The sequence below is a fragment of the Erpetoichthys calabaricus genome, chromosome 10 (genome assembly GCF_900747795.2).
Source record: "Erpetoichthys calabaricus chromosome 10, fErpCal1.3, whole genome shotgun sequence".
Taxonomy (NCBI): Eukaryota; Metazoa; Chordata; class Cladistia; order Polypteriformes; family Polypteridae; genus Erpetoichthys; species Erpetoichthys calabaricus.
The window spans coordinates 158,018,613-158,037,075 of record NC_041403.2 but is presented as its reverse complement, the minus strand read 5'-3'; the positions used below and the strand labels follow the sequence as shown (position 1 = coordinate 158,037,075).

General features: G+C 41.9%; 1 protein-coding gene across 1 annotated transcript in view; it reads left to right on the top strand.

Moving 5' to 3' along the window:
- lpxn (leupaxin) overlaps positions 1 to 18,463 on the top strand; it is a 68,032-nt gene continuing 49,569 nt past the window's right edge. Inside the window, exon 1 of the mRNA XM_028812197.2 lies at positions 1 to 269. Coding sequence (XP_028668030.1) covers positions 257 to 269 — 13 coding nt within the window. The 5' untranslated portion in view covers positions 1 to 256. The remainder of the gene's footprint in view (positions 270 to 18,463) is intronic.

The window sequence follows — 18,463 nt, the reverse complement described above, 5'->3', positions numbered from 1 at the left end:
CTGTGAGTGGAACTCTCACTAGACGGACACCATCTGCTTAGCTTCACGACTTTCACGTACGCACATCTCTACCTGCCGGCCGATGTCCTCTCGCTGTGGTGCTGCAACCGCGAATGTCACGGCAACTCTGCGCACTGAATTAGGGCAGAAGCGCCGGCGGGAGGTTTGCACTGCACATTAGCACAGGAAACGGCGACACGCTGAGCTAAGCGGCTCTGAAAGCGCAGCCGACAAGCGCAACACACAGAGGAGCGACATGGACGAGCTGGGTGAGTCTGAAAGCTTCATTGTGTAGCGCCTGGCGAGGCGAGCTGGCAGGTGGGCACAGAAGTGTAAAGGGTCACCGTGAGGGGGCTTATGTGGTCAAGAGAGACGTCAAACCGGCAAGGAGCTCAAACGGTAGACCGCCGCTGTAAGACGTGTAAACTGACAAGGGGGACATGGAATGAATAAAACTGGAAGCTAAGGGCATCGATACTTAAATAGATACATAGACTGGAAAGGCGCTATAAAACAGATCGTTTTATTAAGAATATGGCTGTTTTATACCGAGCGTCTCCTATTTTATTACATCATGCCTTCTACACCAATCGATCTGTAATATTGTGCCTTTTATTTCATATAGTAGAGTACGGAGCAGCTTTCCTATCATTGTGTTATGTTGTGCCTCTCATTTCTATCTATCTATCTATCTATCTATCTATCTATCTATCTATCTATCTATCTATCTATCTATCTATCTAATGTCCTCACCCACCTTCCCTCTCTCTGTACTTAAGAAATTGGAACTTTTTACTTTCTGTGTGGTTTCTAAAGATTGCTCTACTCTCAGTGTCTATTTTTGGAAAGGGAATAACTTGCGGGCAGCACGGTGGCGCAGTGGGTAGCGCTGCTACCTCACAGTTAGGAGAGAAGGGTTTGCTTCCTTTGGGTCCTCCCTGTATGGAGTTTGCATGTTCTCCCCATGTCTGCGTGGGTTTCCTCCTTCAGTCCAAAGACATGCAGGTTAGGTGCATTGGCGATTCTAAATTGTCCCTATAGTGTGCTTGGTGTGTGTGTGTGTGTGTTTCCTGCGGTGGGTTGGCACCCTGCCCGGGGTTTGTTTCCTGCTTTGCTCCCTGTGTTGGCTGGGATTGGCTCCAGCAGACCCCGTGACCCTGTAGTTAGGATATAGTGGGCTGGATGATGGATGGATGGATGGAATAAGTTGCAAAAAGTAGAAACGGCAAGTAGGTCTAAATGTTCAAAATGAATTGCGTTGTCGGGCTGAGCACTCGGTTGTATAATTAATTGTGTTTTACACTCAAGGAGAGTAAATCAGGGAGTTTGGAAAAGAGTACGAGAGGGAGCCGGTTATGCCAAGTAACAAATTATCTATCTATTATATAGTGCCTTTCATATCTATCTATCTATCTATCTATCTATCTATCTATCTATCTATCTATCTATCTATCTATCTATCTATCTATCTATCTATTATATAGTGCCTTTCACATCTATCTATCTATCTATCTATCTATCTATCTATCTATCTATCTATCTATCTATCTATCTATCTATCTTTTCTATCTATCTATCTATCTATCTATGCTATATAGTGCCTTTCACATCTATCTATCTATCTATCTATCTATCTATCTATCTATCTATCTATCTATCTATCTATCTATCTATCTATCTATCTATCTATCTATTATATAGTGCCTTTCACATCTATCTATCTATCTATCTATCTATCTATCTATCTATCTATCTATCTATCTATCTATCTATCTATCTATCTATCTATCTATCTATTTTTCTATCTATCTATCTATCTATCTATGCTATATAGTGCCTTTCACATCTATCTATCTATCTATCTATCTATCTATCTATCTATCTATCTATCTATCTATCTATCTATCTATCTATCTATCTATCTATTATATAGTGCCTTTCACATCTATCTATCTATCTATCTATCTATCTATCTATCTATCTATCTATCTATCTATCTATCTATCTATCATATAAATCATTTCACATCTGTTAAATTGCACATTTTATTTCTTTTATAAAGTACAGTATGTGCCACCTTTCCTATTTCTGTCTATCCTTCTCATTTTTATAATTTACTTATTAAGCACAACGTACAGGAAACACACTTCACTCTTAGCTGAGGTGAGAGAATAACAACTTAGTTTATTAAAATAATAAAGAGGTCCATTGGTCAGGGGGCCTTCACAAACCCTGAATCTCCTTTTGTGAATGTCATGGGTTGGATTTCTACTTCGGCCCTCGCCTCTTCACATCATGTCCTGTGTGCAGACCCTCAGACAGAACAGAAATGTCACACTTTGATCAGTTCAATTAGACTTCATGTCCCACTAGTAAAACACATGGAGCTGCAGTCCTAAAATAAAGTGCAATTAAAAACCAACCTAAAGATAGGAAGCTACTGAGAATTGTTACATTTCCTGAACAGGTAGTTTTTGCAGTGTATTTCATTACCTCTGGTGGCTCATCTTCAACAAGCAGAACTTCTCTATTTTGTCGACGTGTTTTTGACATCCAGCTTGACGTGACTTTGCTAAGTGGTGCTCTTCAAAGAAACACCAGTGTGAGAATGCAAAAGCGATGCTTTCATAGTGTGGGACGTTCTGACAGTTTGACGATCTTCTCAATGGTTGCCATACATTTCTGCCCATGGTGGGCGTTCTTGGATTGTGTATCTTGGACTTTGTCTTGCATGCCGTGTTTGTCTGCTGCTCCACTGCTCCATGTTCAGGATTACATCTTGCTTGCCATTGGCTTTCAGCATCTTGTCTTCTTATTCTTTTTTATTCTCTGTCACTGCATTACCTTTGCAATTTGTTTGACGCTCAGCAGATGTTGCTGCTCTTCTTTATTTTCTGCTATTATGGTGGCTATTCGTTTGTGGTTATTGTTATTATTCGTGGTTTTTCATTCACTTTGCCGTAAACACCCTAAGTGTTTTTGGCCACCAGTTTGCCACTACCTATTTTATTTTTTATTATTTCTTAAACATATCAGGTCAGAAGCTTTTGAGTAAGACCAAGATCGAGGTTCAAGCCCCAGTAGATTATGAGTAACAAACGTGACAGACAAAGAGACCGTAGCAATGAAAATTTGTAAATATCAATAACAGGTGAGTTTGTTTCCAAGCTTCCAGGGTGCGTCTTTGTTAAATAAACCTGTTGTGTGACACTTCTTGATTTACATTTTATTCGGCTCTTGTGTTGTGCTACTTAATAATTTTATTTAGACTCATTATGGGATTTCTTTCCTTGCAAAATCCATTTCGAACACCGCTTTCTGTTTAGCCTATGCTATTATAAATATGAAAATGTATTTGTAACGTATCAATCGCCATTTGGGGTTTGTCACAAGCATCGCCATCTTGAGGGATTCTTTACAAGCTTGTCACCGTGAAGTGTGACGTCACTAGCGTCACAGGATAAAAATTCAGTCTTGATGTCCGAGATTATGGTTGTAATTCTAACAAAACAAACCTTTTATGTTTTATTTTCTGATTTTTCTTTACTACTCGCTTTGTTCACCAACAGGGCGCCATGCGCTAGTCACTTTGTGGATCTGCCGCTCACGTATGTGGAAGCGGATGGACAACTTAAACACATTGTTACTTTCATGGGAATTGTTACATATGCATAATACTGTAGAACTAACTATTTTACAAACAGAGTAATTAACCATAGTAAAAAATAGTAAAACGTAATAAATTGAAAGAAAATTATGTTTCATGTTGCGTTAGAGGTTTTCGTTGCATTATACGTTTTCGTTCTGTTTGGCTTTGAAGTTAACATGCAAATACTTTTTAAACGTACACTTTTACCGTAAAACTTAAGTAAAAACAATATTTGGAATTAACTTTTTGTCGATTTTACATTGAAGTTTGATTCCGTGTTTGGACTGACATTGTGACAACACAACATATAACTGGCTGTGAATGAATATCGCTTCTTTCTCTCTAATAAATTAATCGACTTTTTTGAATGTTTGTCCCTATGATTTATTAATTGTCTTTGCAAAAGCTATTCTAACGGGAAACTGTAAACGTTTTAATACGAATGGCATATCACGATCTCCTTTGGTGACTAATGTTATCCACAGAAGATGTACTACATTACCTTTCTTGTCACCTCTTAAAATTTTACATGTCAGAATTGTTTGACCAATTTTGAATACAACTACAGTAATCCCTCACTTATCGCGGGAGATAGGTTCCAAGGCCGACCGCGATAACTGAATTTCCGCGAAGTAGGGACACCATATTTATTTAATTATTTAACGTGTATTTGGACGTTTTTATACCCTCCCTGTATTGTTTACAACCCACCCTTTACTCTATTAATAACAGGGACAACTGCTAAGCAATATGAAATCGGTAGATAAGTTTACACTTACTGTATAGCGAAGTACACGTAGCAGCTTGTAGGCGGTTATGACGTCGTCGACCTTGCTGCAAAGATTCCTAAAGCAGATTCCATCCAGACTACTGCCTTATCACGTCCACTTGCAACTCGTTTTGCACCCTGGTTAAAGGACACTGCGGCCGTAGATCTTATATGCTTTTCCTCCTTTTTAAATAAAAAGAATCGTGGACTCATTGATGCCGTAATGGTGTCCTGCAGCGGTGTAGCTGTTCCCTTCCTTCAGCATATCCAAAACTTTTACCTTTTCTGCAATCATTTGCATCTTCTGTGGGTGCTTGGACACGGCCCCTGAAGCAGTAGCACGTTAATGATGAATGAGTGAGATGAGACTTCCTGGTTAATGCAACACTCCGTCGCTGAGCCAATCAGCAGCACACAGGAACTTAACTGCGTGCTCTGATTGGGTAGCTTCTCAGCCATCCACCAATAGCATCTCTTGTATGAAATCAACTGGGCAAACCAACTGAGGAAGCAAGTAAAAAGACCCATTGTCCGCAGAAACCCGCGAAGCAGCGAAAAATCCGCGTTATGTATTTAGATATGCTTACATATAAAATCCGCGAAAAGTGAACCACGAAGTAGTGAGGGATTACTGTAATCCTGTCCTATTGCAACGCCCATCACTCAGACATAAATTAAGCAATAACATCACGATACATCCTTCTGTGAACAGTAATTCGGCGGGTGGAAGACTGGATGGTGTTAACGGTTGTAGATGTTCCTTGTGATATTGTAAGTTGTTGTTTTCATCTTCCGCACCATCACCACCAACTGTTTCAGCTGAGTCTATTGATACGCATTTAACCAATTTGTCGTGTAACCGATCGACAAGTTTTGCATTAATTTGTTTGACTTCATGGTTCCTCGGTGCTAGGACTGCCCGTGTACTCATTTCTTCTGTTGATAAACCTTTGGGATGAAATTCTTCATTAAGATTTGGACATAATACGTCTTCTTTCATTAGGAACTTAAAGTGAGGAAAATGTAAAAATGTATAAGAGCTTGTATTGAGCTTTCATCTTAATGGTTTCCATCTAAATACGTCTCATCTTCTGATCCTAAAAACTAATAGCTGAATCTTCCATCTTTGCGGTACATTAACATCAAAGGTTGCTGGACCTCGGAGTTACGTTACGTGAACAAATGTGGCCAGACTTGCTTCACAGACTGAGCTGCCTCAAGTTGGATGTTCTTCCACAATCACATATGGTATCTCTCATATCTGTCTTAATGTTATATAGTGTATTTGAGCATGAGAAAGCTGCTATATAAATAAAGTGTATTCTTGTTATTTTTATATGAGGCGTTTTCAACCTGTCTTAGGGACCTCATCTGGCTGCTGGATTTTGTACCAACCAATTTACAACACAACACAACCCCACTTGTTTTCATATACAACTCTTCACTGGGTGCAGGCGCAGAATGCTGCTGGCAATTCTCAGTTAAAAAACTGATTAATTACTAAATACAGATGCACATTAAAATATAGATTTGCTAAAACACACAACGAACAAGGGAGAAACTGATTAAACATAAATGGGCACCAACAATATAGTTAGGTCCATAAATATTTGGACAGAGACCACTTTTTTCTAATTTTGGTTCTGTACATTACCACAATGAATTTTAAATCAAACAACTCCAATGCAGTTGAAGTGCAGACTTTCAGCTTTAATTCAGTGGGGTGAACAAAACGATTGCATAAAAATGTGAGGCAACTAAAGCGTTTTTTGAACACAATCCCTTCATTTCAGGGGCTCAAAAGTAATTGGACAAATGAAATAACTGGAAATAAAATGTTCATTTCTAATACTTGGTTGAAAACCCTTTGCTGGCAATGACAGCCTGAAGTCTTGAACTCATGGACATCACCAGATGTTGGGTTTCCTCCTTTTTAATGCTCTGCCAGGCCTTTACTGCAGCGGCTTTCAGTTGCTGTTTGTTTGTGGGCCTTTCTGTCTGAAGTTTAGTCTTCAACAAGTGAAATGCCTGCTCAGTTGCGTTAAGATCAGGTGACTGACTTGGCCATTCAAGAATTTTCCACTTCTTTGCTTTAATAAACTCCTGGGTTGCTTTGACTGTATGTTTTGGCTCATTGTCCATCTGTATCATGAAATGCCGCCCAATCAATTTGACTGCACTTAGTTGGATTTGAGCAGACAGGATGTCTCTGAACACCTCAGAATTCATTCGGCTGCTTCTGTCCTGTGTCACATCATCAATAAACACTAGTGTCCCAGTGCCACTGGCAGCCATGCACGCCCAAGCCATCACACTGCCTCCACCGTGTTTTACAGATGATGTGCTATGCTTTGGCTAATGAGCTGTTCCACGCCTTCTCCATACTTTTTTCTTGCCATCATTCTGGTAGAGGTTGATCTTGGTTTCATCTGTCCAAAGAATGTTTTTCCAGAACTGTGTTGGCTTTTTTAGATGTTCTTTAGCAAATTGCAATCTAGCCTTTCTATTCTTGAGGCTTATGAGTGGCTTGCACCTTGAAATGCACCCTCTGTATTTACTTTCATGCAGTCTTCTCTTTATGGTAGACTTGGATATCGATACGCCTACCCCCTGGAGAGTGTTGTTCACTTGGTTGGCTGTTGTGAAGGAGTTTCTCTTCACCATGGAAATGATTCTGCGATCATCCACCACTGTTGTCTTCCATGGACGTCCAGGTCTTTTTGTGTTGCTGAGTTCACCAGTGCTTGCTTTCTTTGTCAGGATGTACCAAACTGTAGATTTTGCCACTCGTAATATTGTAGCAATTTCTCGGATGGGTTTTTTCTGTTTTCGCAGCTTAAGGATGGCTTCTTTCACCTGCATGGAGAGCTCCTTTGACCGCATGTTGTCTGTTCACAGCAAAATCTTCCACATGCAAGCACCACACCTCAAATCAACTCCAGGCCTCCATGACATAACGACGGACTTGACCACACCTGCCCATGAAATAGCCTTTGAGTCAATTGTCCAATTACTTTTGAGCCCCTGAAATGAAGGGATTGTGTTCAAAAAATGCTTTAGTTGCCTCACATTTTTATGCAATCGTTTTGTTCACCCCACTGAATTAAAGCTGAAAGTCTGCACTTCAACTGCGTCTGAGTTGTTTCATTTAAAATTCATTGTGGTAATGTACAGAACCAAAATGAGAAAAAAGTTGTCTCTGTCCAAATATTTATGGACCGAACTGTATCTGTCCATTAATTAATTGATTAACTACAGCCAGCTGACAATCTTCTTCTTCCTCTTTCGGCTGCTCCCATTAGGGGTTGCCACAATGGATCATCTTCTTCCATATCTTTCTGTCCTCGTCATCTTGTTCTGTCACACCCATCACCTGCATGTCATCTCTCACCACATCCATAAACCTTCACTTAGGCCTTCCTCTTTTCCTCTTTCCTGGCAGCTCTGGTGGGGATTAAAATCACACAAAGAGAAAGTCAGAAATCAAGTCACAGTCCTGGAGACCTCAGCCAACTAGCTGCCCACCTACTCCTGGGTTTTCAATAGTGGAGTCTGTGCTGGCCATCCAATCTGATGAAAGAATCCTTCCATCCGATGATTCCAATTCTCCCTTATCCGAGATGACTTTTCCATAACCAGGAGAGCAGCCTGGCAGTAGAGCGGTGGCACCAAGTGTCACATCCACACACAGATAAGAGAAACAGAATAGAGGAGGGTTAGTAATGGCTTAAACACATTTTATATTTCTGTAGAATGACTAACAAACAGAGATGCAGTATGCTCAGCTAATCAGCAGCTCTAGTCAGGGTATTCTGGGCTAAAGATTTGAGTCTGCAGCCTGGATTTAAAAGTTAAAACCGAAAGGGCATTTCTCATAGTAGCAGGCAGATCATTCCACAACTTTGGGGCCCTGTAACTAAAAGCTCTTCCTCCTGCTGTTATTTTATTAGTTCTTGGAATCTTCAGTAGTCCAGCATCTTGAGATCTCAATATGCACTGTGGTGTGTAAGTAATAGTAAGTTAAAAAATGTAAGCAGGGCCCCACTAGAGTCTGTGCTGGCTGTACAATCCGATGACAGAATCCTTCCATCTGATGATTCCAGTTCTCCTTTATCCGAGATGACTTTTCCCTAAGCAGGAGAGCAGCCTGGTAGCAGAGCAGTGGCACCAAATGGCACATCCACACACTGGGAAGAGAAACAGAATAGAGGAGGGTTAGTAATGACTTAAACAGATTATATTACTTATATTTTTGTAGAATGACTAACAAACAGAGATAAGTATGCACAACTAATCAGCAGCTCTAGTCAGGGTATGCCAATCTAATGTTGTGAGTCTTTAGCTTGGATTTAAAAGCTGAGACTGAAGGGGCACCTCTCATAGAAACAGACAGATCATTCCACAGCTTCAGTTCCCTGTAACTAAAAGCTCAACCTCCTGCTGTTATTTTATTAATTCTTGGAATCTTCAGCAGTCCAGCATCTTGAGATGTCAGTGTGACTCTGGGTTGTAAGTAATGATATGTTCAGATTAAGTAAGCAGGGCCTTTCTATAGTGGAGTCTGTGCTGGCTGTGCAGTCCCGTGAGAGATTCCTTCTGTCCGGTGATTCCGACACTCCTTTATCCAAGATAACTTTTCCTTACACAAGAGAGCAGTGGCACCAAGTGGCATCAAGTGGCACTTCCACATCCAAGTTTCACAATCAGTCCATCATTTTCCCGCTAGCTTATCCTCTTTCTTCAGCGGCTCTTTGTTTTTCTCTTCTCTTATTCTCCATTCAGTAAAAGCACAGCAGGGTGATTTTTGCATTCATTAGACATTTTGACATATTGGTATTTCTGCTATAGCTTTAAATGCTTAACTGCCTTTTGCTGTCTCCTTATTAATCTGTCATTTTTCTGTGTAGTTTCCATAACTGTATCCTATAAATGACAATTAATAATCACACCTGGTCAGGTGACACTGAAGGCTAAAAGGACAGCAACCACTTCAATGCCAGCCCCACTAATGTGCTACTTACTAAATAATTAAGTAAAGTATAAAGTAAGCATTTATGTTATTATAATAACATAAATAATGGAAGAAATACGAATGACAATGCACATGCAAGTTAAAGAAACATGACATAAATGCTAATAACAATGCATCATCATTGACACTAAAACAGAGAAATTGGGAAATAATTACACCAGGAGTCCAACTAAAAACGAGTGGTCCCCAGTGCTGAGTGGGAGAATCCATATTGAATATACTTTTCATTGACATCTACACTCTTAAAACTGAAGGCACTAGAGCGGTTCTTCAAAGCGATGCCATAGGGGAACCATTTTCTGGTTCCTAAAAGACCCCATCCATGTGAAAGTTCCAGAAAAAATGTCCATTTATTTAGATTGGTAGCCATACAGAAAATAACCATCGACAGATGACAACATGTTTGTGAAATACCAATGGGTCCTGATTTTCAAAGGACTCTTTCTGCAAACATCAACACAAGCAGGTTTTCTAAATCTGTTAATGTTCAGCTCGGTAACCTGCCATACATTAAAGATTTCAGTTTATTTTTCTACGTATCAGAAAGTTTTTGAAAGCAGGGAGAACCAACTTCATATCCAAAGGAACCATCCTAGAGTGACATGGTGCTTGGTCAAGCTGTAGTTCAACGAGGAGCCACACATCCCTTTAATAATAATAATAATAATAATAATTCTGGGCGGCACGGTGGCGCAGTGGGTAGCGCTGCTGCCTCGCAGTTGGGAGATCTGGGGACCCGGGTTCACTTCCCGGGTCCTCCCTGCGTGGAGTTTGCATGTTCTCCCCGTGTCTGCGTGGGTTTCCTCCGGGCGCTCCGGTTTCCTCCCACAGTCCAAAGACATGCAGGTTAGGTGGATTGGCGATTCTCAATTGGCCCTAGTGTGTGCTTGGTGTGTGGGTGTGTTTGTGTGTGTCCTGCGGTGGGTTGGCACCCTGCCCGGGATTGGTTTCCTGCCTTGTGCCCTGTGTTGGCTGGGATTGGCTCCAGCAGACCCCCGTGACCCTGTGTTCGGATTCAGCGGGTTGGATAATGGATGGATGGATGGATAATAATTCTTTGCATTTTGTGAGACGTGCCCGGACACCATCAGTCGGGGACTACATCTTTATACAAAAATGCATGTTTATCAGAATAAGTTCTCCAATAAACACAACACTGTCCTGCACAGCACACTGTGCTCCTCGCACCAATCACCTTAAACTCGGGCCGTTCTCTCACTGTCTCCGTGGGCCGCCTTTCCCCTCTCCACGTGAGCTTCCTCCTGCTAAAACTCCCAACTCCAGCTCTCTGAGCGGAGGGAGGCGGCCCCTTTTATTCTCACCCGGATAAGCTCCAGGTGCTCCGCCTGACGACACTTCCTGGTGTGGCGAAAGTGTCAGGAGTTTCCCTGGAAGGTTTATCGTCCATGTTCCCAGGTGTGGCGGAAGTAGACGTTTCCCGGGCTCCATGAGGCTCGGGGCGCCACCCTGGCGGCTTGAACCACCTTGCTCCCCTTCCGTGGCCCTCTCCCGATCCAGGGCAGTTGCCCCCTTGTGGCCTGGAGGACGAATACTCCACCTCCCGGTCCCTCCAGGTGTCCCGGCTGGGTCTGTCCCCCAGCCTCCTGCGACAATTTATATAGCACTTTTCAGTAAAGAACCATAAAGTGAACCAGCATTTTTAAGAGTGTATTTCAGATTGTTAGCATCTATTTTTGGTAAATGTTATTACTTCATTTTATTTTGTAGATGATGTACAGACATTTTGATACGATATTATCATCATCACTGACACAGAAAATGTGATCAAGTGCATGGTCACATACAGGAGCAGAACCACTGACCAACTGACCAACACTGAAAGAATCGAGGAAATCATACACTACAATAAACATGAATGTTAAAATCACCTAAGATCAGTATTTTATCAGGTATAGTCATGACCAGCGACAAAAAAATGAGAAAATTCCCTAATAAAATCTTTACATAATTTAGAAGGTCTAAATGTAACGCCAATGAGCATCTGAAATCGGCTCTTAACAGTTGTATCTCGTAAGTTGAACACATTTCAGTAGGAGATATGTGACATTTAAAGCCATTTTTATAAACAACTAGACAAAGAGCCCGTTTCGACAACGTAAGATGAAACGGGCACGAATGGAATAGTAATAAGTATAAGCACCACAAACCTGATATAGGTGTATTGAATGAATGCGTAGTTAGGCCTTGAGCTGTAGTCGAAATCGCCTTTCAGGCCTCTAGAGCGTTAATCGAAGTCGCCTTTCTCTTTGAATTTTTGCGGCCGTAAATCCGCTGCCTCCCGCGATGTTGGGGTTGGATGTCGGTCGAAGTGGCCTTTCTCTTTGAATTTTCACGGCCGTAAAGCCGCCGCCTGCCGCGATGTCGGTCTCGTAAGGTTTTTCAGGCAGCTGCGCAGAAGGCAACGTGCACAGAAGGCGACTGCACATTCGGCTTCGGACGAACGTGAGTGAGTGAGGAGACTGGCGAATTATGTATTAAGATGGCCACCCCCGCCTGCCCTACCAGTAAAGTTCACAAAGCTGCAGTCAACAGGAGAAACTTCTAAAATTGGCCTGGACTCACCAGCTTCCACATGCGTCTCTGTGAGAAATCCACGAAACCCAAGCAAGCTGTGCTTTTGAGAGATCTCACATTAAACAAATCCATCTTCATTGAAGTGGTCACTACAGTAGGGAGTGATATTTATTCAAGTTCACAAAGATTACGATGATCGATCCCTCGTTTGTGATCATGGGGGATGCTAACAGTAGCCTCTCCCAGTGTACAGGTAAATGTGAGTTTTCCGATCGACAAAGGTTATACTGATCGGTTGTCACAACCACAAACATGTCGCCTCGGCGATGGACAACAGGGGACTGGTTACGGAAGCAATTATAATTATATTTTAAAATGGTTTATTGGTTATGTTGACTCAAATAGGGAGACTCTATTTTTAAAGAGATGGACCAGCTGCACTTTCGCAAAACCCGAAAATTGAAGTCGAAAAATGTTGTCAAAAATTTATATCTCTGAGACAAAGAAAATAAAGGATCTCAGTGAGCCTCTTTTAGGAAGTTATCCGGAAACTCGGATACTAAATGGCTGACCATTAACCCCGCGGTTCTCAGACTGTAACAAAAAAGGGGGCACATGGAGTTTGCATGTTCTCCCCGTGTCTGTGTGGGTTTCCTCCCACAGTCCAAAGGTTAGGTGCATTGGCGATTCTAAATTGTGTGTGTGTGTGTGTGCCCTGCCCAGGGTTTGATTCCTGCCTTGCGCCCTGTGCTGGCTGGGATTGGCTCCAGCAGACCCCCGTGACCCTGTAGTTAGGATATAGCGGGTTGGAGGATGGATGGATGGATGGATATAATTTCAGTAACAACAGCAGAAATAATAAGACAAGAGAAATGTCACACAAAGGAAGGGACATCTGTAGCTTGCTTTGAATTGCAGTTTTTAATCCTAATATACACTGCAGTATAATTATTTTTTTATATTTTTATTTGGACAGTGCAGCTGTCTTCCATGGGTTCTTTGATGATTGCAGTTCTATCTTACGATGGATGTCGACGTCACATCCGACTTCCTTATACTGAATATGCTCACTTTCCACAGCCTGACACCGTGTATGGGTCACTTCCAAATTAGCACATTTAGTAAGCTCTCTGCATGTGCTGTGTATGGATTTGGCTCTCTAAGACCCCCAACATGGCACATTCTTTCATTATCTACGAAAAGTGCATCTGCTCTCATCACTTAAGGTCACCTGCCTAAAGGAACTATGCTTGCTTCAGCTAGAAAACCTATGCATGCTAAACGTATCGAAGCTCACAAATCACAGTATCAAACATTTCATTCCCGACTCTGGTTACCTCACAACATTTTGTTTTTTTACTGGTGCTAGTGGCTCAGAACCATCGATGTCTACAGCGGGCATGGTGCCACGTCTATAAGCTGCGATTCCCCTGATTTGTTAGTCAGTCATTCTAAAGGTCCTGTAGTGGAACTAAGTGCAGAGCATGTCCGACTGGCATATCATAAGAATGAAGAGTTACACCAGAGGTGACAATTTGTGAATTTCCCCTTGGGATTAATAAAGTATCTATCTATCTATCTATCTATCTATCTATCTATCTATCTATCTATCTATCTATCTATCTATCTATCTATCTATCTATCTATCTATCTATCTATCTATCTATCTATCTATCTATCTATCTATCTATCTATCGATTTTAATTTTCAAGACCTAACATGTTGCCTCAAATTGACTGGAAATATTTACACAAATCATGCAGTGATCACAGGTGGCATGGTGCCCCCCATTACAGCCCCTAGGACAGATGAGGACTCATATCTCGGTGTATTTCTGCATGTTCTCCCAGTGCTCCTGGTTTTCTCCTGATGTGCCAAAGTAATGTTGGGTTAGCTGCCATCTATTCATTGATTGGTGCCTACAGGGCTGGTGCCACCATTAAGGTGAATTAGGCATTCTCTTAGGGTGGAGATCATAGGGTGGGGGGGGACCCATCTGCACAAGTTACCTACCAAGCAGTTGGTTGGCGCACTAAGAAGCGTGGCCTAGGGTGCAAAATAACCTAGGTGCCTGTTCAAAATGTAATTCTTGTCTTTTATTCTATGTTGGAGCCCTGGAGTGGCAGAAACACACTTGGTAAATGATGTGAGTGGATGGATGAATTTATGACACAGGAAATTCAAGGGGGGGGCGGGGGGGTTCCCTTATCATGGCCTACCAATTAGGTTTTTGAGGTGTGGCTTAACTTGACTATTACAGCCAAACACCCCTGTGCCCAACCTGGCTGTGGCATACAGACCAGTGACATACCAATCATAATAATAATAATAATAATAATTCATTACATTTATATAGCGCTTTTCTCAATACTCAAAGCGCTATCCACACAGGGAGGAACCGGGAAGCGAACCCACAATCTTCCACAGTCTCCTTACTGCAAAGCAGCAGCACTACCACTGCGCCACCTGTGAGGACATATGGGCAGAATAATGATGGTGGGCACCCCCAAGGGTTTCCTTTTGTAGAGTGTTGGGAGTCTGGAGTTAATCGAAGTTCATTATCAGCAAAGGTGATGTAAAAATGGGTCGAGTAAAAGGTGGAAAGGAAATACAAAAGGGGTCACCACAGGTGGGCTTTTAAGGTGGGCTCTCTTCATTGGGACAAACACTTCCATGATGCCAGACACCAAAAATCCCAAAAAACTGATAAATACAAAATGATGCTCCACACGTTGTCTACCTTCAAGTGCCCATACAAAGTAACAGGTTTTACCTTTAAAGTTTCAGAGTTTTATTATATACTATATATAAATATGCATATTTAATTTTGTTATATAATTATTAGCCCTACCTTATACTATGTCAGCCGGGGGGCTACGTCCACTTTTCCACTTTATTTGTTTTTTTTGTGTAAGTGTTGTGTGTTCTTCTAACAGGATGTGCTGAGGTGACCGCCAGCTTCATTTCCTGTCACGTCGTCATGGCAACAGTGGGCTGTTCAGAAGTCAGCCGAGTTTCGTTTACAAATCTGATTTAATTAAACCCAACAACAGTATAGTCACGTAATACGGATGTCGAAAACATACGCAAATATCTATCAGTTTTATAATAATGTCTGTAAAAACTTTTAGATACTTCAAATTTAAGAACTACAAATTAGTGACAACACAGAAATGTTGCCAGAAGTTTTCAACTTCATGTTTTCAGATGGAATCAAACCTCAAGTGTGTGTTAATATTCAAGATTTCCTCTTCTCTACCGGTGCTGATAAGCGGGTTTTACTCCTACATGTTCCCTTTGTCATGGCAGGTTTTTGAAGTGTGGCTTCACCCCACACTCATGCGCACCTGTGGCCAACCTAGCAGTGGCATACAGACCCGTGAAAATTTGCAGATTTATTAAAAATCAGAACCTGAAATCTTTCATTCACATAAGTATTCGAACCCATAATTTAATGCTTCATAGAAGCCCCTTTGGCAGCAATTCTGGCTTTGAGTTCTCTTCGTAAGTTTCTGCAAGCTTTACACACCTGCTGTGGAACTCAGGGGGCACGCAGCTCCCCAAATACCTGACACAGCAGACACCAGGACACAAGATCAGCACAACACATGTTTATTCAGCTGTGGGAAACGCTTTTGTCTCATTTCCCACCCATGCAGCACAGTACAGTAAGCGTTGTGACTACAAAGACCTTTCTCTCTCTTCTGCCTCTTTTCCACCTCCACTCCTCCTCCCGCAAGCTTTGTCCTCCACCTCCCAAATCGGGCTTCTCGAATGGAGTGAGGCGGCTCCTTTTATAGGACCCCTGGAAGTGCTTCAGATATTCCCATATTCTCCTTTTGGCCACACTTCTGGGTATGGCGGCAGTCCTGCAGAGAAGGGCTTTGCTGTTCTCCATGCACCCCTGGTGGTGGTCAGCAGGCTTGAGCTTCCATGCTTCAAACCTGTGGCACCGTAGTAAGCTTGGGGGGCTGTCCTCTATTATCCCAGGGGAGGTAATGCCCCGTGCAAGCTCCTTCCCTTACGATGGTGTCCCGGCTGCCTGTTATACTACATTTGGGCGGTTTATTCCATTCTTCCTGGCTGATCCTCTCAAGCTTTGTTAGATGGGATGAGACACATCTGTAAACTGCCATCTTCAGGTCTCTCCACAGATGCTTTATGGGGTTTACAGTAAATTGGGGCTTTGGCTAGGCAACTCAAGACCACTAAGAGACTTGACCTGAAGTTGTCCAGTGGAAGGCTATCCAAACCAACAAAGTCACAAATGTTCTCTCGGCTGTATGCTTCTGGTAATTGTTGTGCTGAAATGTTAACTGGCGCCCCCATCTGAGATGGTGTGTAATAATTTTTTAATAATTTTTTGCATTTATATAGCACTTTTCTCACTACTCAAAGCGCTCAGCAATTGCAGGTTAAGGGCCTTGCTTAAGGGCCCAACAGAGCAGAGTCCCTATTGGCATTGACGGGATTCGAACCGGCAACCTTCCGATTGCCAGTGCAGATCTCTAGCCTCAGAGCCACCACTCTGATTTTCTTCGAGGACCTCTCTGTATTTAACTGCATTCATCCTTCCTTTACTTCTGTCTGGTCCTCCTGTCCCTGTTGCCGAGAAGAACCTCCACAGAATGATGCTGCCACCAACCGGCTTCTCCTTAGGTTTGGTATTAGGCAGCTGATGAGCAGTGCTTGGTCTTCACCATGGAGTTCCATGAACACACAATCTTTTCCCTCATGCAGTCAGAGTCTTTCTGGTGCATTTTACTCAAGAATGGTTTCTATCTAGCCCCTTTACATAAATGCGAGATTGATGGAGTGCTGCTGAGATGGGCATCCTTTTCTCAGCAGAGGTCACATCAGAGTGACCATTAGATTCTTGGTCACCCCAAGGCTGTTCTTGTTAGGTTACTCCATCTGGCTGAATGGCCAACTGTAGGAAGAGTCCTGGTGGTTTCAAACTTCTTCTGTGTCACTGTGCTGCTGGCAACACTCAAAGCTTTAGAAATGGTTTCACCCTCTTTCCCTGATCTGGGCCTCCCCACAATGTGATGACGGAGGTCTACAGAGAGTTCCATGGACACCATGGCTTGTTTTTGCCCTGACGTGCAGTGTGAATTTTGGGATCTTCTACACACAGATGTGTGTGTGTGTGTTTTCTTAAAGATATCCAGTTAAATCGGTTTGTCACAGGTGGGCTGCAATCAAGTTCTAGAAACATCTCGAGGAGAACTAAAGCAAACAGGAGGCACCTGAGCACAACCTGGAGTGCCACAATAAAGATGCTGAATACGTAAATGGATGAGAGATTTCCCTGTTGGACTTTTGATAAATTTGCAAACCCTTTTGAAAATGTGTTCTCACTTTTTCGTCATGGGACACTGAGTGTTGATCAATGGGCAAAAATGGTAAAGGTATCCATTTAAAATGAACTCTACAACACCACAAAGGGTATGCAAAGCGACGGGGCCTGAGGACTTTCTGAGAGCACCGTATGATAAGCAGATGGAGATTTTCCTGGCTTGCATTGCACAATTTCCCGTCCCACTTGTACTTTGGTGAGCTGAGGTCATCACAAGCTACAACATGAGCATTGCAACACACTGCTGACCTTTGTACATTTGTTTTTTTGAAAAACCATACTAATGACCCAAAGGCAAATCTTTTTTTTTTTTTTTTTTAATATTTTTATTTTATTAATTTTCATTGTAATCATTCCATACAAACAGATCAATTTATAACCCAACAAATTTGAAAACAAATCAAACCCCACCCCTGAGAAGGAGAGCTTAGCTAAAGGAAAATTTCTTTAAGCTTTTTAATAAGGCAACATTAGACAAAAGAAGGGGAGAAGTAAATATCTATATAAATAAGAGATGGAGAAGGGAGTTAAATGCAATAATAGTTATTTCTCTTACTCTGAAATAATATTGATTAAATCCTGCCATGTTTTGAAAAAATTTTGTACAGATCCTCTAACTAAAAATTTGATTTTTTCCAATTTCAAATAATATAAAACATCGGTTTCCCACTGACTTATAAGAGGAGATTTAGGATTCTTCCAATTTAACAAAATAAGTCTGCGTGCCAAGAGTGTAGTGAATGCAGTCACCGTTTGCTTGTCCTTCTCCAATTCAAGTCCATCTGGAAGGACACCAAACACAGCTGTTAGTGGGTTAGGAGGGATTGTGATACTAAGGCTGTCTGAGAGGCACTTAAAAATTTTTGTCCAAAATGATGTTAGTTTGGTGCAGGCCCAGAACATGTGACCCAGTGAGGCAGGAGCTTGGTTGCAGCGCTCGCAGGTTGGATCCTGGCCTGGAAACATTTTGGACAGTTTTAAGCGAGACAGATGAGCTCGATATATAATTTTTAGTTGAATAATTCTATGCTTTGCGCATATAGAACTCGAGTGAATTCTCTGCTTTGCTACCTTCCACTCCTTTTCTGATATATTGATTAAGAGATCTTCTTCCCAATG